Below are 23,699 nucleotides of genomic sequence, written 5' to 3' on the forward strand. Positions count from 1 at the left end.
TTCTTTTTATTGTTTTTGGCCCTTTTTTAAATTGTTCAATTCCTTTGTCCATCTTTCTGCCATAGTGATCTTTTTGTCCTTGATTTGTAAGAGTTTTATATGTTTGCTGGCCATTATTCTGTCTTCTTTTGAAAAGTTTCTGTTCATTTCGCTTGCCCATTTGTTGATGGGGTTGTTGGATTTTTTTTTATATTTATTCTTCCATTTCAAAGAATCTTTGGATGGAAATAGAGGTAAAGACATGTCTTAATCAGCTATTTTCAGTTGGAAGCCATTTTGGGCACTTTAAATAAAGCAAACATTCTCCCCCTACGATTGGTGCATTAAGATTTCTATCAACCAGCTATCGATTTTACTACAGGCAAACCAATACATTTAATGAAATTAAATTGTCAGACTTAAAATTTTCTTCTTCTGTTTTGTTAAATGAATTATCCAAAAAAAGTGAAAAAAATACAGAAAACTTACAATCCATATCAAGTACGGCACGAACAGATTTAACAAGTTCCTTAGATTCAAGCGCCAGGGTTGCTGGGATGTTACGTCCATTCCTTCCCAGTGATGTGAGGGAAGTTTTAGAAGCTAACATAGCTCTTCTTTCACTGTGAGGGCAATAACATAAAGTTGAACTTGTACAACAAACAACATTTATCTTTGCTAAATCTGAATTCATATTACTTATAAATCTGTACAAAAATATTTCTATTTCTGGGAACTTTATAATTCTTATAGTCATACATGAATTCATTCCTATAAAATAATATTTCTGTTTTTAATTCATTATTACATAACAAACAGGCATCTTTTAAAAATTAGATTGACTTCATATATAAGGATCAAGTAATAGAAGGATAGCCCACCTCCTAAATCACTGGGCTCATTTTGTGAGCACTTGTGTTTTGCTAACATGATGTAACCTTAATTTAGTTTTGTAGAAATTCAAATTAAGCATATAAATACAAATTTATTAAACAGACATTTACTATTCCTTCTAGTAATATTAAATATAAATTCAATATATATATTTGTTCCTGAAGTTAATTATCTCTTAAAGTCTTCCATTTGTTGCCCCTAAATCTGAAACAGCCTAGGACATTTATATCACTTTTTAAAAAATGCAAATGTCACCTCAAATGAATGCATTCTGATATAATTAAAAGGCAAAGTTTTCCTCAAAAAACCACTATACTACAACTTTATTTGAAAAGAGACAATTTTAAACTGATAAAACCATCATTATTTATACTCCATCTTCTTAAGCATGATGCATTAATTCACAAGGAGAAACTAAAGCATCAATTTTCAAACTCAAATAAATACACAGCCTTTACTCTGTGTTGAATGATCAAGGCCAACATCTATATAGAAAATATATGGTATATTAAGTAGATTGGACCAGCTTTTACTAGTGTTTAATTTTCTAAGACATGGTGAAAAGTTGCTTAATGTAGCTATTTAAAGTTGCCTTTTTTTTCCATGAAGCAGTTTAAGGCAAGGGTAGGCTTTGGCTTTTACATAATCATTTTTAACGTTGAATACTTTTGAATTCTTAGTCAAGGTCAAAATGAGACCTTGGGGGGGTGGGGTGGGGGACACACTTAACCTCATATAAGTGAAATATGATTATTATTTTAAGATCATTACTGAAAATAGTAATCATGGAATTCACATAATTATCTTGTATCATAAGCAGATGGATAACAATAAGAAACCTCAGATTCCTTCATTATAAGAAATAAAACATTACATTAAAATGAGCATAAAAGTGAACAACTATAGTTCTTCTAAATTAAAAAAATGCTGTGTGGACATCTAAAAGATCTTCATTTATTTCATTTAATAAACTACTATTTTCACAGTAAAGGGTATAGTTTTTTCCTATGTTTCTGTAAACATATACTGTTAGAAGTAGAAGACATCTAGAACTAGTGGCAGCTATTATAAGGTGAGGAAAAAATTACTTTGAAAATGCATAGACAAGAATCTTCCTTTTGTATATGTCTTTCATCATGTATCAAAATGACCATAAACTTGTGGTTTGAAATAAATAAATCTGATTAGTATGTTTATAACTTCTAATAAGAAACTTAAAGTCTGAAACATATTGTGAATAATAAGAAAATCAAGGTGTACTACTATCCAAGTATGTATCTTTTATTTATATCTGCTGAATGATAAAAATGAAAGAAACTGATTGCATGAATATGTTTTACAAAATTCTGTGTGCCCTAACAATTAATCTGCTGGGTTGAGACTGACCTTTAGCAGTGAATTTGTGACTAGTAACATTTATTCATGCACCCACTGCATAAAGAACTTCAAGTTAATCTCATCCTTACAAAATTCTTAACAAAGACAGGATAGGTGACTCCTACCTCAATTTTAGAGTACAGGTACAATGATTGGCTAAGTATCTCCAGGAATTTCTTTTATAGAGATGGGACCAAAAACAATGTGTTCTTGCACCTATTTCCACAAGATATTAAACAATAACATCCAATGGGAGTTATGCAGCACCTTAAGACTATTTGAGAGATTTTTAGTACTTTAGTCACAATTGTCACATGGAGAATTTAATCAATGGCCATAATCTGCAGAAAGCACTTAAATATTCTTACCTTAAGTTTGATAAGGGAGCAGAATTCTCAGAAAATATTTCTTGAATAGCCTAGCAACACACAAGATGGTGAAGGAGATATATAAGTTTGATAGTTTTTAAAAAAATGTCTTTATTTGCTTAATTAACAATCTCCTCTCCCCATTGATTAAACAGATGTTTCTGTTATGTGGGGGCAGGGGAATTAGTTATATTAACATGCAATTCTACTCAGAAATATTATAGCTATAAAAACATTTCTTTATATTTCTCAAATAATGTTTATACAGTATCAAGATTTTTAGGAAAATATTCATTAAAACATAGTATATATTTGGGATCATGTTATCCTGTCTCAATTATTTCTCTTAACAATCTACATAATGTCAGCTGGTCTCTTCATCATCCAAGCAATTTAAAATCTGACTATAAGTTAGCATTGCTATTTTGAGACCAGAAGATGTTTCACTAGCCACCAAACATCATGATGTTTATGTATATATCAGTTGCCTATATTTCTTAAAAGTGGGCATAATGTAATATAATAGAAAAACTTACCTCTACAAAATGAAGAAGTTTTTCAGTGGATTCCTCAAAGGTTTTTCGAGCCATTTCTGATTTTCGCAATTGGCAGTCAAGTACTGTTATTCTCTTTCTTAAATCCTGAACATTTTCCTAGACAGATATCAAAAAGAGCATCTTACACATTGCTTCGATTTTATATTACTGGTCCCTATTCAATTTTTATAAACTAATATTCAACATTACCACATCATGTATTTTCTCTCTTACTGGACATATCTTTGATTTTGGGAAGCATGTAACTAATTGCATATTTAAAAGTTAATTCGCATGAGGCAAGGATGCTGCAAGTTTTATGAGATAAGCTGCATATGATTGTATTGATTCTTACAGTAAATACATTTAAATTACTTCACAATTTTTTGGAGCAATATATCTTACCAGATGCTGACAGAAACCCCTATTAGTATAGCACAACTAAACACACACACACACACACATATAATGCAATATAATCCAATTAAAATGAAGCTGGCAGGGAAGTAAAGGAATTCCATGGAGATAAGCAACAGCAATGCTGGGTGAACCCACTGTGATAAGAGAGGGCTGAAGCATAATTTGCTCTGATCCCTGTGGCCTATAATTTGGGGTTTGATCAGGCACAAATGGCAAACAAAAGAACTTTAATGGGTGAACTAGGAAGAAATAAACTGAACAAAGGTAAATAGTGTTTTGATTTTGGCCCTAGTGAGTGAGTAAAAAAAAGTGTCTACTTACTAATTCCTAACCACAAGACTCCACTCATGCAAGTTTAGGGCCAGAATTTTTATTACCTGTGTGGTCTGAAAATCCATAAGCTGGAAGTTTAGTTTAAATTAGTCCCAAGCTAGTAGAAGTAAACAGACAGATTCTTTGGAGAGATATTTTTAAACTCAGATCTCAACTAATTCCCATATGTAATGTCAAAAGAACATGACCTCACAATAAAAAAAAATAACCAACACATGAGGAAATAAGCTCCGTGAGTAAAAGTCAGGTGAAGGAAACAAATTACAGGATCAGACCTATAAAGACAGCAGATATTGGAGTGATAAGAGAGTATAAACTAATTATGTTTACAATGTTTTAAAAATTAAGAAGGAATTAAAAGTATAATAAAGGCAAAAAAACTATCAAAACAGATCCTGATAATATAAAAAATCAATCTCAAAAATAAAATGTAAGATAACTAAATCAGAAACTTGATTTATAGATTTAATATGAAATTAGATATAGTTGAAAAGAGAATGGGTGAACTAGAAGACAGAGGTAAAGAAATTTCTCATAATGAACAAGAAAGATAAAAATTGAAATGTAAGTGAAGGAAAAGTGGAAAAAAAGGAAACCAAAAGGGAGATTTTAACATACTTCCCTGAGTAAATGATGGCTCAAGCAGACAAAAAAATTAATATGAATAGAGAAGAATTGAGCCCCCAAATTAATGGCCCTGATCTAGTGGACTATACAAAACAACAGCATCTAACAGGTGCAGAATTTCACTTTAAACATTTGTGAATACCAACTACACAGTAAGCCATGAAGTAAGCATCAACAAATTTTGAAGAGTGTTAGTTCTATAAACTAGATTCTCTGGCCACAATGCAATTAACCTTTCTGTGCCTCAGTGTTCATATATAAAGACAATCATAATGTAAATTCCATAATTTATAATATGTAAATTCTTCCCAAATTAATCTGTATATTTAATAAATTTTCAGTAAAAATTTCAATAGTTTTTTTTTTTTCTTTTGGTAGAATTGATGAGATGAGTCTAAAATAGATAATAAAAGATCAAAGGTTATGTAGCCAACACATTTTCAAAAGAAAGAACAGGCAGGATGATCAGACATCAAGAATTACCATAAAAGATATGGTAAGCAACACAGTGTGGTTTTTGCAAAGGAATATACATAGACCAATGCAAAAGAATAGAGAACTTCAAACAAATCCACATACACATGGAATCCTGATATATGACAGCTGATTTTGTAGATCAGTTAGGAAAGAAGGAGCTTTTTAGTAAATGGTGATGGATAGTTGGTTATTCATTTAGAATAAAGAAAGAATGAAAAGGATCCCTACCTCATACAGAGGCACAAAATCAATTACAGGAGGATTAAAACTTAAAACTTTTAGAGGTAAATATAAAAGAATATCTTTATATCCTTGGAAATGGAAAGACTTCTAAGAAGACACATGAGAGAAAAGATTTTTGAGTCTGACTATATGAAAATTAAGAACGCCTGTCCATTTCACCATAGAGTGAAAAGGCAAGCCACAAATTTGGAAGAAGACTTTTATAAAGTATAACTTAATAAAGGATTAGTAACCAGAAGAATCACTATACATCTATACGAAAAAGACAAATAATACAATGGAAAAATGGTCAAAGCTATGAAGAGACACTTCACAGAGAAATAAATGCCTAATAAATACATAAATATACACTCAACTGGCTATGCAGCAGGGAGCCTTGGTTTATGGCATTTGGGGGTAACCCCACTATGGCTAATTTCAGGCTACCAACCTGATGTCACTGAACATGGAGCTGAAAAGTGATGCATGCAATCAGCTCTCATAAGCTAGTGGCAACTGGTCGCAGCACATCACTGTCTCAAAATCGTTAGTAATCAGGGAAATTTAAATTAAAATACAATGATATAACACTTATTACACCAACCAGATTGACAGATATTAAAAGTAAAATAAGATAAAGGGTCAGCAAGTATGCAGGGTAAACAATAATTCTCATTCATTACTGGTGGAGTACAAATTGATTCAAACGCTTTTAATCACAAGTAGGCATTACCTGGTAAAGTCAAACATACAATTATCATTCAACCTAGCAATTCTACTCCTAGCAGGTAAATGTTACACATGTGGAGCAGGATATATGTACAAAAATATTTTTGGCAACACCATTCATAACAAAAGAGAACAGAAATAATTGGACTGTCCATCAAATGCAGAATGGTAACTACACTGCAGTATATGCAAGCAACAGAGTACAAAGAAGCAATGAAAAGACATAAACTAACTATAAACTTCCAATGGATGAATTGCAGAAAACAAAATGTTGAGTGAAAAAAGCAAGTCAGAATGATACAAATATTTCTATTTATATAAAGTTGATAAACAGGCAACACTAACAACACATTGTTAAGGGATATATACATAGGTGGTAAAATTATCAAGAAAATGGTTAACACTAAATCCAGGAAAGTGGTTACCTTTGAGGGTATGGGAGTGGGATGTAATTGGAAAGGAAAATTGTGGCTTCGAAGGTATTAGTAATGTCTTATTTCTTAAGCTAGAGGTGAATTTAAAAAAAACCCAAGAGGTAAATAAGTAAATAGATAATATAAGGACAAAATTGTAATGAAAAACAAGAGCACTGTTACAAAAAGAATCTATGTCTTACAAATAAATATTTGAATCCTAATTCTGTAACATCTTGGTCAATGTGTCTTTAAGCAATCTCACACAATTAAAAAAAAGCTTCCTTCTCTTTTTCCACTGATGTTGAGTTTGGAAAATGTTGAATGTTGAGATGCCCAAGTCTAACATCTTTTAAAAAAGATTGTTTTCAGAGACAGGTTACTGGCTTAGTTTAGGGTCTTATTAAGAAGAATGACATGAGACCCCCATTATGCCAAAAAAGAGAAAAACTGAATTGATTATATAACCAGGCAACTTAGGACAAAAATGTTTCTCAGCTGGGAGCTAGTCAAGAGAGACTGCAAATAACCCAAGCTTTAAAAACTGAATAATTTCATGTGAACTTCTTTAAAGTTATAATATTTAAATGGTTGATTTTCCCTTCAAAAGTAACTATAATTATTATATAAAAAAGTACTTTTAATATTTGATAATTCCCAAAATATTTTCAGAATCGGGTTAATGTTATATAAAATAATCACATATATAACTGGGTCAAAAATAAAAAAAAATGTAATATTCCTAAGTATCACTGCTTTATCAAGTAATGTTTTCCCTTGGCCTTGTGGTGTTATCAAAGTGTGATGGAAACTTCAGCTTTCTTGTGAAATTGGTTTAAATGAACCAATGCCAGAAATATGTTAGTGACTTTTAAGAGCTAACCGAAGAAAATTTCAGATTTTCTTCTGTATTTTGCATTTCTAAAACTAGTTTCATTTTTACTTGGTATATTTGAATTATTTAACTCTTTTATGTTTAAACAGTCATAAGTTATTCAAATTTGCTGTATGTTCTCTTGAAGACTGACTGGATTAGAGATATAGATACCTATTATGTTTATAAGTAAACAACTCTGAAGTTATAAAATATCTATTTCAATTTATTTAATTTTCTTCCTTATGTCAGTGAAATATAAATATATATGTCTGTTACAGTTTTTGAAGCCTATTCAATGAATATAGTATGTATTATGTAAAAAAAATTCACATAAAAGTTCACATTGCCTTGTGTAAAGCATTCGGTATCTTGCTATTGAAATTGGAAGCTCTATTTGAGACTAATTTACTACACTTTACATTTAAAAAAAAAAAAGAAATTCAGACTTTCTTCCCATTGATTATATTGGGTCTTAGGCAAAAATTCTTTAGCTTTCACACTTCCTTGAGTATTCTAATAAAAGAGCAAACTCCATCCCCTAGACCCCCCTCCTTCCATTCCCACAGACAAATTAGCAAGTTCAGAAACAGAAAGAAAAAAGATCAATGTAATCAATTAAATATAAAATTAGTTCCAGGACTTAATGCTGGAGCTTAACAGCGTTGACCAATGACCTATTTTGGCACACGCTTTTTCCATCCCACAGCTATCTGGATAAAGGAAGGCTCAGGACCTTTACATTACTCCCATCACGACACATCATCCTATCATTGAATAATAGAAGGCAAACACTGACCTAGTTTAGAAGTGCAGATGAAAAGAAAATGAAAACAGGATACATGACAACGGCAAGGAAACCATGGTAACTAGAAGAGAAGACTGTTTTGCTTACTTTATTTTGGTCGGAATAATCAGCAAGCTGAGCCTTTAGCTCTGTAATCTCGCCCTCTAACAGACGGATCACTTCTTCATAGTCCATTTCCATGCCGTGTGCCTGCCTCTGTGCCGCTTCGGCAAGATGAATCCGACTTCGCAGGGCTCTGGATTCTTCAACTACAGCTTTGGCTTCCTAAAGATTTAAAAATTAATGTCATTTAAGAAAAAACATGTAAAAAATAGTACAGTGGTTTACACAAAATATTTTCCTCATTCTGGAAGTTATAACTCCAAAATATCAATATACATATGTTCTTCACTTCTCAATTAAAAAATTAATTTTCATGTTATTTTACTATGTGAAGTAGCTACTTGATCTTACTTTTTCCTTTGTTGATTTCTTGGATAATTTTCCGTATGGAATCTCTTAACTTCACACACCTAGCATAACATTTTGAAAATTAGGGAAGTAGAAGAGAATTGAAAATGGAAAATAGAAGAATAACAATTTGCTCAAAAAATAAAAAGGGTGGGCTACGACAAAACTCAAGTAGGTGGTAGAGTTCATGTTCTAAAAAGGCTCTTGGAGTTTTATCACATGCTGCTGATAGATTTATAGCGTTGTGGGGCTTCTCCGTGGACCAAGCCTCAGGGACTAAAGTTTTCCCCTAGCCATCAGTTTAACTGCTACCATTTTGGTTAGAATTTAGTTGCAAAATATATAGCATTACATGTAGGATGCAATGCTTATAAGACATTTATTAAACACATTTTATGTCTTAGGTATTTCATGTGTCTTTTGTCATTTAATCTTCAGAAAAACATTGAGAGAAAGGCATTATTAAAAACCATTTCATACATAAGCAAACAGACATTCAGAGAAGTTACATAGCCTGTTCAAGAATACACAGTAGTGCCAGAATTTGAACCCAGGTCTACCTGACTCCAACATTAATGCTCTCTTTCCACCATTTCACTCTGTCTCTAAATGACTAAACAAAACAAGACAAAACACAACAGAATGCAAAAAAACAAAACAAAACAAGAAAACCTCATATACTACATTGTCCACCTTGGGAAGAGGATAGAGTAGCCAAAACCACTTTTTCTCTCAAAATGTATCTTGGGGGGAGGAAAAAATGTATCTTGGTGCTAGGTCAAAGATAGCATAACAATATAATTTAACATGGCAGTTATACTGTAAATCATTTCTTTTTCTTTACTTGATGCAGAAATCTCTCTTCTCTGCAGTAGAACTTTCTGCTCCAATTGCCACGGCTAATATTAAACTATAGCTATTTTAATTTTTCTGGAGCTGTTATGGGACACTTGCTTTTGTTTGAGCTAAATACATTTGAAGTGCTGGGAGGCTTAGGAATATGGACATATTCTTAAGGGTCAGTTTTTCATTCATACATTTCATAATGATTTATTAAGTCTTTATTATGTGTCAGGTTCCGTTTCAGATACTGGGAATAGACACTGAACTATGTAGACAAAAATCTTTCCTCTTGCCTCCCAGAATTTACATTCTAGTTTGGGGAGACAGTAAATTAGGGATTATCAGTGAAGATCTCATTGAGAAGATATCTGATTAGAGACCTGCAGGAGGAATGGAGTCATGATTGCCCAAGAAGAGCTTTCTGGGCAAAGGGAACTGTTGGTGCAAAGGCCCTGAGGTGGGATTGTGCCTGGCATCTTCAGAGAACAGCAAGGAGGCCAGGATGGCAGAGGTAGAGATAGTAGGGGACAGGAACAGGAGAGTAGGAAGACATGAGGACAGAGTGGTAACAGGAGTAAGTGTAGAGATGCGGGTGGAACAGAGTGGAGTGGCAGATCTTAAGGGAATTTGTAGGCCACTTTAAGGACTTTGGTTTTACTCAGGGTGAGCTGGGAAGTGATTGGAAGTTTTGAGCAGAGAATTGATGTGGCCTGGCTTAAATTTTAAAAGGATTACTTTTGCTGCTGTGTTGAGAGAAGACTGTATGGAGTGGGCAGAGGTGGAAGCAGGGAGAAGAGAAAGGGGACAGGCAAAAATCAATTGTGGCTTGAACAAGGGTGACAGTGGTGGAGACAGTGTGAAGTGGTTAGATTCCAAATATAGCTTCAATGTAGACCCAACGGGATAGTTCGTCAACAGCATTTATTTAGCAGCTAGTGCATCCAGACAGCCATGTTTTGTGACAAACATACAAAGACGTAAAAGGTACCTTCCCTTTTTCTGGCTCAGCTTAGAATGTGAAGTATGACTTAGATAAACGGATCAAGAGAGGAGAATATGTTAGACAAAAAGAACAATGTGAACAAAGGAAGAGAGACGAGAAGGAACGTGGCACATTTGAGAAACAAAACTAGACCAATTTTGACTGGAGGAGAGGCTTCCTATAGGGGAGTAACGGATAAAAAAGGTTGGGAAGTGGGAGGGAAAGAGTCAGGCTCTGGTAGAAATGGCATGACAGGCAAAGGAGCTTAAATCTGCGGACATCTTGAAGCCTTGTGAGCAGAAAATGACATGAGAAAGTGCTTTAGAAAGCTAAACCCAGCAGCAGGATGGAGAGATGTGGCCAACCAACTGAATTCTATACCCTTGATTTAAAGAACTTTATTTCCTTGTATCTGAAAGTAATTGCCTTGTAATAAAAGGGAAGACCTAAAAGATATTTCCTTCTAAAAGAAGCATCTGGGAAAGAAAGGGACGTCTACTTAGTCTGCTATATCAGTCGGTTCAGTCCAGGTCATCCAGAGTGTCATCAGTGACACAGCTGGATCACCTTCACAGCGGACTGTTCCTGGGCATACAGGAGGAAATGGCTTACCATGTGCCAGCACTGTTCTGGGGGTTTTACATGCATCGACTTGGTTAATCTGCACACTACTATGTGGGGTATGTCTATTATTATTCTCCTATTATTATCCACATTTTATGGATAGGACATTGGTGCACAGAAAGCTTAAGTGACTTACTCAGAATCACGAACCTAGTAAGTGGCAGAGCTAGGATTTGAACCCAGGCAGTCTAGTGACAAAGTTCATGTTCTTGGCTACTACACCATATTACCTCACCAACTACAGAAAATGTTAAAACAAAAATCACTTGTAGATGACGGTCTCATTAGTGCCCAGCCCTGCATGAGCTTAGGATGCGGCCATTATAACAGACTCGAACATATTTGAGGCTGTTAAAAAGCTTCCCGTTTTCTATTCAATCAGGCTTAAAAAAATATTGCCTCTGAAGAGAAAGAGGAGGGACAGAAAATTCTCCATAGCTGCAATGAAGAATAACTAATTTGATGATTTGTCTCCTTCACACTCACTTCATGCAGCTTTTATTCCTCTATAAAAACAGCACTTTTATTTTTGTTCAAAGAATGCTAGTTAATTAAATGAAGAATCTGGATGGAATTTATATAGCCATTATAGTGCACTGATGGTAATACAGTGTGAAATGCGGTTGGGTGGTAAAAGATGCAGAAGTTTTGATGCTGAATAAATTCATGCTATTTCTTTTGTAAATGTACAACTGTCAGGCTGGTGAATGTGACCCCTTAGCAAAGTTCTAGCCCAGTTCCCACTGAATGGCTGTTTAAAAGATTAGTGCATTGAAATGATGACTCTTAGAGGAAGCAGTGAAGAAAAGATAACAGCAGTGTGCCATATTTAGCAATACAGGATCACATAAATCCATTTTCTCTTTTCCTCCCAGGCTGTCTTCTAATAAATAACTGTAAAGCCTCCTATGTCAGTAACAATTGAGCCAGAATTTTCCCAGTGCCTCACCATGAGCCTGAAATCCCATCAGGGCAAATGCTGCAGTCAATTTACTGATTTACTATGTATTAGGTAGAGTTTAATTCAGTTTAGATAATAAAAGAAAAACTAAGATATGATAGTAAATTATAAAAATCCACATAAGCATTATGTTTTTAATACTAAGCAGTATGAGCAAATGTACTAGAAGGGATTCCTGAATTATGAAGTAAAATCTCTGACTTAAATTTTTTTGGTGACACTGAAAAAATGCCTTCAACTCATGCTGCCTGTTTGTAAAATGAGGTTTATCCACTTCACAATTTCATAATGAATCTTTAAGGAAGATCTGACCAAATTCTTCTTTGAAAATATAATTTGAACTAATGAAAATCTCTGTAGGCTATGAATACTTTGGACTTGTATTGGGACAAAGGGCAGTACCGGCTTGGACACAGGATAATATGCTATGTGTTTTCCCACGTACATTTTTCCCCCAAGGAAACATACTCTAGAATAAAAATCATGGGCTTTGGGTGGGACATATCTAGGTCAGAATCTTAGACCTGAGATTTTTTTGACTTTCTGACTGTATAATTCTCTAAGACTCAGTTTGTTCATTTGTATGACGGGAAATAACATCTATTTTATAAGATCAAAATAACTCTCACAAGCAGGTTAAAGAAACTACAACAATTCTTGGTACCATTTTTTCCCTTTACTACTTTGGAAAAATATACATAATCACCTATGTGATCAGAAAGCTAGACTAGGCCGGGCACGGTGGCTCAAGCCTGTAATCCTAGCAGTCTGGGAGGCCGAGGCGGGAGGATTGCTCAAAGTCAGGAGTTCGAGACCAGCCTTAACAAGAGCGAGACCCCCGTCTCTACTAAAAATAGAAAGAAACTATCTGAACAACTAAAAATATATAACAAAAATTAGCCGGGCATGGTGGCGCATGCCTGTAGTCCCAGCTACTCGGGAGGCTGAGGCAGAAGGATTGCTTAAGCCCAGGTGTTTGAGGTTGCTGTGAGGTAGGTTGATGCCACGGCACTCTAGCTCGTGCAACAGGGCGAGACTCTGTCTCTACAAAAAAAAAAAAAAAAAAGAAAGCTAGACTAGATAATTTATTAAGGGTTTTCCTGAGACACTCAATGAGTAATACCAGCTCTTGAACTTTAGAGAAGTTGTTTGGAAACACTATTTGCACGTCTTTTTTAATGTCAACAACAATTATGTAAAACCCTTTCCTCTCTAGCTCTGACTTCTAACGGCTCCCTAAAGTAGAAGGAAAAAGCATTAACTGCAGTTGCACATTTGTAATTAGGCCAGCACATCCACATCACTAACCTTAGAAGTTCTGTAATTTTTAAGCTCATCAGTAAATCTTTCAAAATGTCAATGGCTGACGGGAGAAAAGAGACTGCAAAGAGATATATGTTTTAGTGTAATGTAACTTATGCTACCAAGCCCTAAAGAATACTTCTCTTATCAGCTTCCTACATCCACTCATTGGAAAACACTTTTTGGTCCCATCACAGGCTGTGAAAAAGATTAAGGGTTATTGCAGGAAGAGGGCTGTTGAACGAAAATGTTAAAAGCAAGTTATGTCTAGTTTCCTTAACTTATGTATTTGATTTATTAAAATATGTGTAATATGTCTCTCAATGGGTGATCTCAAAGTGTTTTGCAGATATTGATGAATGAATCTACAACTCACCCCTTCAGCGTGGATGCATTTGGGAGAGAATACGAATTCACAGATCTTTTTATATATCTCCAATATGTGCTCTTTCCTTTCTCTTTCCTTACTCCCCCTCTGCATGCATCCAGCCCACTACTCCACCTCCATACCGAACCAGTAATTAAGCACTGTGAAGTCTTCATTTATGATGTAATTTGTAGCTATTCCTTAATTTCCATTATTACCACCATATTACTGATTCACGTCTTTATCGCCTCATGCTTGGATATCAGGAAAATCAAATCAGTGGTCACTCTGCCTATTGTGTTCTTCACTGTAATGTATTCTACATACTTCTGAAAGGAATGATTTTCCTAAAATATTGCTTAAGTTCCACTGTAGGTAACCAACCTAAGTACATGGTACATGATAAACATCCTCACTCTCCATACTTCAAAGTTCTCCTCTACCTATTCCAAACAACCTTTCTAGCTTTAGTACATTCAACTCTTTTACATGATTACCATATCCGAGTACCTTAACTTAACCATATTTCCCAGACTAAACTCTCCCATACCCAAGATGCTTTGGTCACATTATTCCACGAGGTATATACCCTTTTCCTCTTTTTTCCTTCATCCAGTTCTCACCTGTCCTTCAAAATCTACCTCTGTCCACTTAGTATAAATGATCTTTTCCTCCTTTTAATCTTTTATAATATCTGTTGTCTGTAATTAATCACATACTAAGTATCTCCTACTGCTGTCTTGAACTGTCATTAAAATATTTTATTACCTAACTTTCTAAAATCAAAGGGTCTTGACTACCCAAATTAGAACACAAGCTGTCTGAGAATAAAAACCTTATCAAATATGAGCAGGTGCTCCACTTAACATAAAAATGAGACACAACTGAGTTGACAAACCATGAAAATGACTATTTCATTTTTCATATGTAATAATTGCCTTAGAGAACTTTATTAGGTAAGAAGCTTTCATAGGGAATTTCTTCATAAAAGGTTTCAGTTTTATGAGAATATTAGTTGAACTATATTTAATTTAATGATTACAATAACCATAAACCACACTATGAGAAACACCATATAATAAAAAGCAAATGATTTCAATATACTCTCTTTATAAATTAAAAAAATTCTTCTACGGTGTTTATCAAGCAAATGAGATTATATCAAAACTAAGTGGAATGAAGAAAATATCAAGGTTAAAAAAGGATAGTTATACTTGTTTGACAATTTTATTTCTTGTTTTTTCATTAAATGTATAAGATTTAAAAATTATGCATATTAATTTATATTTCCTTAAAAATTACAATTTTTCCATCATGAGTTAATACAGTGCATGCTCTCAAGAACTACATAATCTTTAAGGTTCTTTCCAATCCCATTCAATCCTTGATTTCTCAACTTAAGTAGCAATACCAATTTATAAAGTGCGGTGTAATAAAGATAAACATCAGTAAGTTCAAGAAACAAAGATTTTCTTTAGTTTGTATGAGAAAGCAAAATCCTCACTTTATAAAGGAAGACTGGTTAAGCTTTTTGGAAGAAAAGCAGGTCAATCAAATTATAATTAGCTCTAATTAACTCTCCCAAGAGTTGTCAACTTCTTTACCTGCAGCTGCCTCACTCCCCAAAAGGTGCAAAATTGATTTCTGCCTCTGAATGAAGATCAAAGAAAATCAAAGAAACAATTTTCAATCTCCTTTATAAAGAGAAGGCTCTAATCAAGGACAGACACACAGTATATCTATCTGATAAATTTTATCATGTGAAACTTCTTCACAATATAAATATTAATTAGTTAAAACCCTGTTTTGATAATATATTTAACCCTGAACATGTGTTTTCTGGTTTAATGAAGGTTGACATAAGAAACTGTTTTCCTAATTCTCCAATTCTGGTTACATATGTACCAAAAGGGAAAATTTACAGTATTGGAAAGTTCCTTTCAAAACTGGAATTTAAACTCTCTTCATTGAAACATGGTATATAGCTCAAAGGCTATTTTTTAAAGATATTAAACATTTAGAATTCATCTGAAGTTGTGGTTCAAGGGAGATGTCTTCAAAACAGAAATGTATTCCTTCAAAATTAACCTTTAGAGGTTTAACTAAAGTGGAATCAAAATTTTATCAAATTTTGTTTTGGAGGAACTTGACCAAGAATTCTAAATTTGAAGCTAGATATAATAAGATCTAAATAACAAGATACTTAAGTTTGATTTGGAAGCATAAATCAGTGAGAACTGGTAAGCAAATTCTGAAATAACAAGAAGAAAGAAAGAAAGAAACAAACAAGGTGAGACATAGCCCAAGTTTAAGGCATATAGAAAGCTATAATAATTGGTATGGGTCAGAGTTGGATAAAATAGTCATTCACCCAATAAATGTTTCTTGACAAAGAAACTGGAAAGACCAGATAGCCCCAAACAGACCCTGGATTATGTAAGAATTTAATATAGGATAATGGTGATACCACAAAACAATAAATGATTATGACAACAAACTATCCGGGAAAAAAAGTATAAACTGTAGACCCTCATTTCATACCATATAGCAAACAAAATATTTTTTTTAGATGGATTAAAGAAAGAAAGATATGGGAGGGATGTAGGTAAGTATATATCTGAAATATGGCTAGGAATGAACTTTTAAAAAATTATAAAAAAGGAGAAGTCATAAAGAAAAAAGATTCGATAACACAAAAACACCTATATTTAAAAACTATTAAAAAATTAGAAAGGCAATTTGTAGACAGGGGAAAATATCTGCCCCAGAATTGGTGGAATTAGGGTTAATAATGTTAGGATGTAAAGAGATCTTAGAAATGGAGGTGAGGAAAAGGGAAAAACAGTGACTGATTAGAGGGAAGAGGAAAAAGCAGGAGTGGGAAGGAGATACAGATAAGATAAAGGGCACACATCAGGGGTGAGAGAATGTCACTAGTGACCACATCAGGAAATCAGTTGCCTTCAATACTGAAGAACTGTGACGGTGTTCACAATTTAACTTGAATTTGGTTATAGACAGTCTTTGGTACCTAACATGGATGACAATGAATCAAAGTACAGTACTTTCAAATAGAGTGATTTAGTTATGTGGGGTTAGTCATGGCTAGAGAAGTCTTGTTTTCAACTTTAAAATAGTTTGTGAATAAATCATTTGATACAATGTCATGAGTCCCATATTGATATTAGTACTGAAAGTGTCTCTCACACAGTAAACTGCCAAGATAAGAGTTTTATAGTATTAACTGCCTTAATCACTACTTCCTCCTTGGGTGAAATTTACTAGTTTGTCAGCCAATTATTTATATATATATATGTGTGTGAATATACACACACACACATTTTTTTTTCTTTTTACTCTAACATTAAGAAATATAAATGTTTGGCTTCTGCATAGATGTTTAAAATATACCCTGAAAGGTGTTCTCTTAGTAACTGACTAATGGAATTTTAAAGATGTGTATTTGTTTTTAGTTAAATAAGGAAAATTATAGGGAGTAATGCCTACTTTTGTATACAAATATGGCTCTAACTACTCATCACTTACAGGGAACTTATTATGAAATGCTTTCTAGGAAGTGATGGTTTTGTTCTATCTTTCTTTTTTTTCCCCTAGATTGAGAGCTCCTTGTAGACTGTATGTTTAAATGTTCATAGTGCCTCCATATAAAAACAGGCATTTAATAAATGTTTCTTAAACTATCTTGCCAAGTCTCTCTTATAAGTTGCTATAGGCATGTGTGATACAACTGATGAGAAAGTGTGGTATGGTCCCTGAACAGTCAGACAATAAGTGGCTCACCATATGGAACCTAGAACCTTAGAGCATCATCAGTTCTAACTAGGCCAACTGACTACAGGCAATCATCAAGTGAACTGGAAGGTTCCTATAAAGAATAAGATCATTTCTCTTCCAAATTCTTCTAACACTGAAAATTCTGTGATTCTAAATTAAAATGAATTCTATATTATAAATAGGATAATAAAATTTCTCTCAGACTCCTTAAAATGGTAAGACATTTTCTACATTAAAAAGACAAACAATTATTTGCAAATGGGAATTCTCAAATAGACATCTTTGTTTGCCAATGCTTGCTTAGAATGCTACATTCACCTCTAGTGAATCACTAGGTATGGCTGGTGTCTGTGCAAACAGGAATGCCAACTGGGCTCTCCAAAAGCTGTCCTGGTGTTCCCTTTCCAAGCAAGCTGTCTTCTTCACCTTAGGTGGTTCCTTGGCTAGAGTATATGGTGGAGAATACAGGAGTCATTTTCTCAATCACAAAAAGGGGAATTAATGTTGAAAAATAAATCCAACTAAGTTTGTTTAATAAGTTTTTTCAATCAAATTGTTGTCTGTCATCATAATTATAATTTCTTTTCTCAAAGGGTTTTTTTCTTTTTAAAAGACCATTTAAGATAATTGTGGATTCACATATAATTGCAAGAAATAATACAGAGAGGTCCCATGCACTGTTCATCCAGACTCCCCCAATGATTACATCTTGCATTACTGTAGTAGAATATCACAACCAGGAATACAGTCCACACCAACTTTATTCAAATTTAACCAGTTTTATATGCACTCATCAATAAAAAGGAGCAACCTATGGATACATACAACAATCTAGACAGATCTCAAGGCAATTACACTGAATAAAAAGAGCCAATCCCCAAAAGTGACATACTATATGATTCCATTTATATAACATTATTTTTGTTTTGAGATAGGGTCTCGCTCTGTCACCCAGCCTGTAGTGCAGTGGTGTGATCATAGTTCACTACAGCCTCAAACTCCTGAGCTCAAGTGATCCTCCCGCTTCAGCCTCCTGAGTATCTGGGACTATGAGCATGTGCCACCATACACGGCTAATATATAACATTTTTGAATAGCAAAATTATGGAGATAGAGAATAGATTAGGGGTTGCTAGGCATTAGGGAAGCAGGTAGAAGGAGGTGGCTGTGGCTACAGAAGAACAGCATGAAAGATCTTTGTAAAGAGGGTTTTTTTGGTATTTTTTTTGAGACAGGGCCTCACTCTGTTGCTCAGGGTAGAGTGCAGTGGTGTCATCACGGCTCTTTGCAGCCTCAAACTCCTGGGCTCAAGCGATCCTCCTGCCTCAGCCTCCTAAGTAACTAGGACAGTAGGTGTGCACCACTACACCTGGCTAGTTTGTAAAGAGGGTTTTTAATAGAAAATAAAATTGACATTCTGAGGCCACATGTGACCATCTGAAATGGAAACAAATATTTTATTTCGCATGCTTTTAGAACAGAAAAGACTGACAAATCAAATATATGTATTTCTTCTTTTTCCCTCTAAAGATGAAATAGCATCTTAGCATACCTACTAGTACTATGCTGAAAATGAAAAATTGTTAAACATTCATATAACTAAAGAAGTGTAAAAAGAGTGGGAAGTCATATTAATTCTAAAAATTAGAGGCTTTACTGTTTCTTAAATAAATACACAAAGGAACATGATCTTTAAAAGTGCAAAAGTGTGAGTACTACTTTAGTAATCACTTATTGTTGTTCTTTTAAAGATATATTTAATTTGTTCTTAAAGTTTCCTTTGTTGCTTCATCCATAGACTAAGATAGTTCACGTGTTAGTTGCACCAGCTGTTACTAAGTTCATGTCCAACCCTGACTGTCCACAGAGAATCCTGTGTTGATTTGACCTTACATTTCTGCCTCAGGACTTTATGCTCTCCTCAGGCATTCAACCCGATCTTTGCACAGGTGAGGCCAACTACAACTGGGCTTATCTGAACCTAGAGAAGTTGCCAAATGAACAATTTCCCATGTTTCTTTAGGGCAAAGACCGGTTCAGACAAGCTAAATATTTTTGCTTTGGACTGTTCACCAATTCATTGCCGCCTTAGGTCATAACACTATGCTGAAAGAAACCTTAAAAACAACTTAAATGTGAGAGTAGGTTTTAGAAAGTTGTCGATCAAAGGAAATCGCTAGAACAGCCCATGCCTGTTAAAAGTTGTTAGAACATGAAGAAAAAAAATAACAAGTATAATTTCATGGGAAATTGTGCTCATGATTTTAAACAGTAAGGCTGGGTTATTCTTTAAGACATAAAAGCTCATCAAAAAATACTTAGGTTTTAGAGAACAGTACAGCCAATTCTTTACAAAACAGTAAGTATTCCAGTAGCTATTCCTGGTTGAGAAAAACAGGCCTGATCCTTCTAGTGAAAAAGGAGGCCTTCACAGCTTGTTATTTCCTTTTGTTTATTAATTTCCTTCCTCTCCCTTCCTTTCTCCCATTCTCCCTTTCTCTCTCTTAGTTCTTTATTGCTTTCTTTTCAGGCCGCTATACTAAATAAAGGTAAATGGATTTTCATAATTTAAAATAGCTAATGAATCTTCAAAAGTGGGGATTATTGGCCAGGCAAAGCGGCTCATACCTCTAATCCGGATCCCTTGAGGCTAGGAGTTGAAGACCGGCCTCAGCAGGCAACATAGTGAAACCCAGTCTCTACAATAAAGAAAAAAAAAAAAAGAGCTTTGGCGTTGGCCCCAGGAAAGAGGCCCAGTCTTGTGCCAACTGTGTGCTAGAGGGGCCAGCTCAGGGTGGGGGACATATCCCTGGGTCTCCAAGATGGCTAAGAGCTGAGAAGTCCCAGGGGTGTGGGAAGGTCCTATCCTGGGAAGGCGGCTGGCCTGGCATGGTCCCAGCTACCTCATGTGGCCTGCAGGGTTCCTTCTGCTGCTGTCTCCCCATCTCGCTGCTCCCTCCCAATAAACAGTATCAATAGTTGTGAGTCTTGTCCCAGGTCCAAAATGAAAAAAATAAAAATAATTTTTTTTGACTAGATGGTAAGTGTTTAAAAAAATAATAAAAGGGGGATTATTATTTTTTGGATCAGGCCACTGCCTCACAATAATTCAATTAAAAATTTATGAGTAAATAAAGGATATCCAATTGTGTTCCCTCCTCTCTTTCGAACCAACTGGTAACCATCATTGGAAAACAAACTGAAAGTCAATCTAATGGTGTTTTAATAATTAGGTTACCTATGTGTTTAAAGGATTTATATGGCATAATCATTAGTACTGTACTGACAATGTCAAAAACTTCAAAAGGATAACAAATCAAAGGGAAGAAACTTTGCCGAATTTCATATAATGTAAGTTTCCAGTTTTTAAAAGTTTTTAAGAGTTATATATACTCTCTATTTGTAATTTTCAAAGATTCGCTAATTGTAAAAAAAAAAAAAATCTTTAGAAAAATGGAAAGGCAGTATTTTCACCAAAGCATAGAAACTTTTATTAACCAAAATCCCCTTAATAGAATAATATCCTTGTATACACACAAAAGAAGCCGAATGGTATGCATGGTCAATATATCCTAAAAATGGACAGTTTTAGGGTTGATTTTGGGTAGTCTACTTTTTTAGTGAGTGTGTGTTTATGAAATAAATAGTATCTCAGTATGTATACATGTAGGTTTGTATACCCAGATAGATACATGTATTTTTAATTATTTTTGCTAAAACTGGAAACTTTACATTAAGTACTACTCTCAATTAACACATTTTTACCTCAATCTCATTTATCTTGTTTTGTTAATTGCATCATTACAGCCTCTCACTTACTAAATTATAAAGTCTGACTGCTCTTTTGCTTATTATTGCACATTCTATCAATAACGTGAAATCTGGTTGACTTTATCCTCATGGTATCTTTCACATAGATCCCTTTGTTATATTGCCATTACCACTAAATCCTCCATTGCCTATTATCTGGACAAGTACTTCTCAAATCTTAAGGCATAAATCACCTGAAGACTTGTTACTGTGGATTCTGATTCCATAGGTCTGGGATGAGATCCGAGACTGCATTTCTGAGTTCCAGGTGTCGCTGACACTGCTGCTGTTGCTGACACTCTTTGAGTAGCAAGGATGCAGAGCTGTAGATTGGTACTATCCAATCATGGTGGCCCCTAGTTATATGTGGCTACTGAGTACCTGAAATACAGCTAGTCAACTGAGGAACTGAGTTTTTAATTTAATTTTAATTAGTGTGCATTTAAATTTAAAAACTGAAAAAGTGGGGCTGGGTGCTGTGGCTTATGCCTGTAATCCTAGCACTCTGGGAGGCCAAGGCGGGAAGATTGCTTGATGTCAGGAGTTTGAGATCAGCCTGAGCAAAAATGAGACCCCGTCTCTACTAAAAATAGACAAATTAGCTGGGTATGGTGGCATATGCCTGTAGTCCCAGCTACTTGGGAGGCTGAGGCAGGAGGTTCGCTTGAGCCCAGGAGTTTCCAACTGGAAAACTGCTGTGAGCTAGGCTGATGCCACAGCACTCTTGCCTGGGTGACAGAGACTCTGTCTCCAGAAAAAAAAGGTAAAAAAAAAAAGCATAAAAAATAAAATAAAAATTGAAGAAGTGTAAAATATTTTTCCATTAAATAAAACTTTACTGTTTTAGTCACTTTATTCATTGCATCATGTAAGACATTATTGTTGAACTGTAATGTCTGTGTTAGGCATGTGAGGCATTTGAGTACTATACATAAACACCTGATTGATCTTGTCAGTGCCAATGAATTGATTAATTTTGAATCTTTTTTTTACATACCAACATGTACACACTGTGTGCTTATCTGAATATTTTATGCAGACAGCATGAGTTACAATGATACCTATATAAATCATAACTGCAATTAAATTGAAATACTCATTATTTTTATTAGACCATAATTATTTTTTTATTTATTCATAATTTTTCCATAAAGAATGAACAAAATTAAACTAAATTTAAATTAAATTTAAAGTGAAGATATACTACAGATGCAGAATAAAGTGGAGGTGAATTAGGTGGTATTATTACCAAACAATAAAAAGAGACTAGGAGGAGGTATGTTGTAAATTTCATTATTAATGCAATTGCAGTTTGCAAAAGGTGTGTTTATTGTGTAAGAAATCTTTTAAATATATATAAAGTGAGCAATATTAAGAGACATTTTTGCAAATGCATGGTAAATCTGATAAGTTTCCTTTTAAAAGTCAAAAAAGAATAAATAAAATTTGTCATCTAAAATCAGAAGTAAAGGTCCAACATTTGTAAAATCCAGCTATAAAATTGATTGGATTTTTGCACAAAAAGTGGAAACCATTTTTAAATTGAGATGGTAATTTCAGTTATGATAAAAAGCCCAGAAAAGATAGGTAAAGATAGATAAAAAATGAAAGATCTTCAATTAAGTCACAAAACAAATGCCCATAGACTATAAGAACTTTCTAATACTATCAATGATCATCTAATTCAAAATCTGAAAAATTACAAGTACTTTCCTTCAGCTTTAGGTGAACCATGTGATATAACAAACATTACCCAATTCATACTTTAGGCATGTATTGTCTCAAAGGATTTCCAAATTTATGATGAAATGTTGTTGATTTTTCAGTCTAAAAAAATCAAACTTTCAGTGTAGATATTTTTAACCTTTTATATCTGTCAAAAAAGAGTTGCAGCTAGATAATGAAGAAAAGAAGTTTTTATCATGATGTTCCAGCTATATTGAATCAAAAATCTGGATTTACTGACATTTTCAAACAAGAGACTGTTTTCTTTAATTGTTTTATTCCACTGTATGATACATATTGAAAATATTTGTGCTCAGTTTTCTGAAGCTGATTTTATGTGAAGCATCATGGATACAGTTAACATTGTTTAGTATATGTATGTAAATTCTATGAGTCATCACTAGTTTATGGAACTGTTAAGAAAATGAAAGAGAATGAATTTAATGATCCTGTATTCCCTGCCAATACTCTTTGGCTGGGTTGTGGAAGAGTTTTACAAAGATTTTCTATACTTTTAACTCCAATTTAAGTTTTTTTTTAAAACAAAAGGAATGCATGCCTAATATTCAATAATCAAAGATTAAAAAAAGGCAGTCTGATTTACATTTTCTCATCAATATCATATTGCATGTAAATGAGCTAAATTTGAAACTCCAAAAAAGAAAGCTTATTTATATAGCTAGAAAAGTATAAGAATTTATATATTGAAACTTTTCATAACATAAATAAAAAATGATTTCACATATTTTTCTACCATAAATTAATATGTAGAATTATCACAGT

General features: G+C 34.0%; 1 protein-coding gene across 1 annotated transcript in view; it reads right to left on the reverse strand.

The window, feature by feature from the left end:
- The window catches only part of STXBP4 (syntaxin binding protein 4), a 164,155-nt gene that overhangs the window by 69,841 nt on the left and 70,615 nt on the right, over positions 1–23,699 (reverse strand). The window contains exons 11-14 of the mRNA XM_012665676.1: positions 8,145–8,321; positions 3,155–3,271; positions 2,619–2,668; positions 469–602 (exon numbers count right to left, since the gene is read on the reverse strand). Coding sequence (XP_012521130.1) covers positions 469–602; positions 2,619–2,668; positions 3,155–3,271; positions 8,145–8,321 — 478 coding nt within the window. The remainder of the gene's footprint in view (positions 1–468; positions 603–2,618; positions 2,669–3,154; positions 3,272–8,144; positions 8,322–23,699) is intronic.

The sequence above is a fragment of the Propithecus coquereli genome, unplaced genomic scaffold, assembly GCF_000956105.1.
Source record: "Propithecus coquereli isolate 6110/MARCELLA unplaced genomic scaffold, Pcoq_1.0 Scaffold121, whole genome shotgun sequence".
Classification (NCBI taxonomy): Eukaryota; Metazoa; Chordata; class Mammalia; order Primates; family Indriidae; genus Propithecus; species Propithecus coquereli.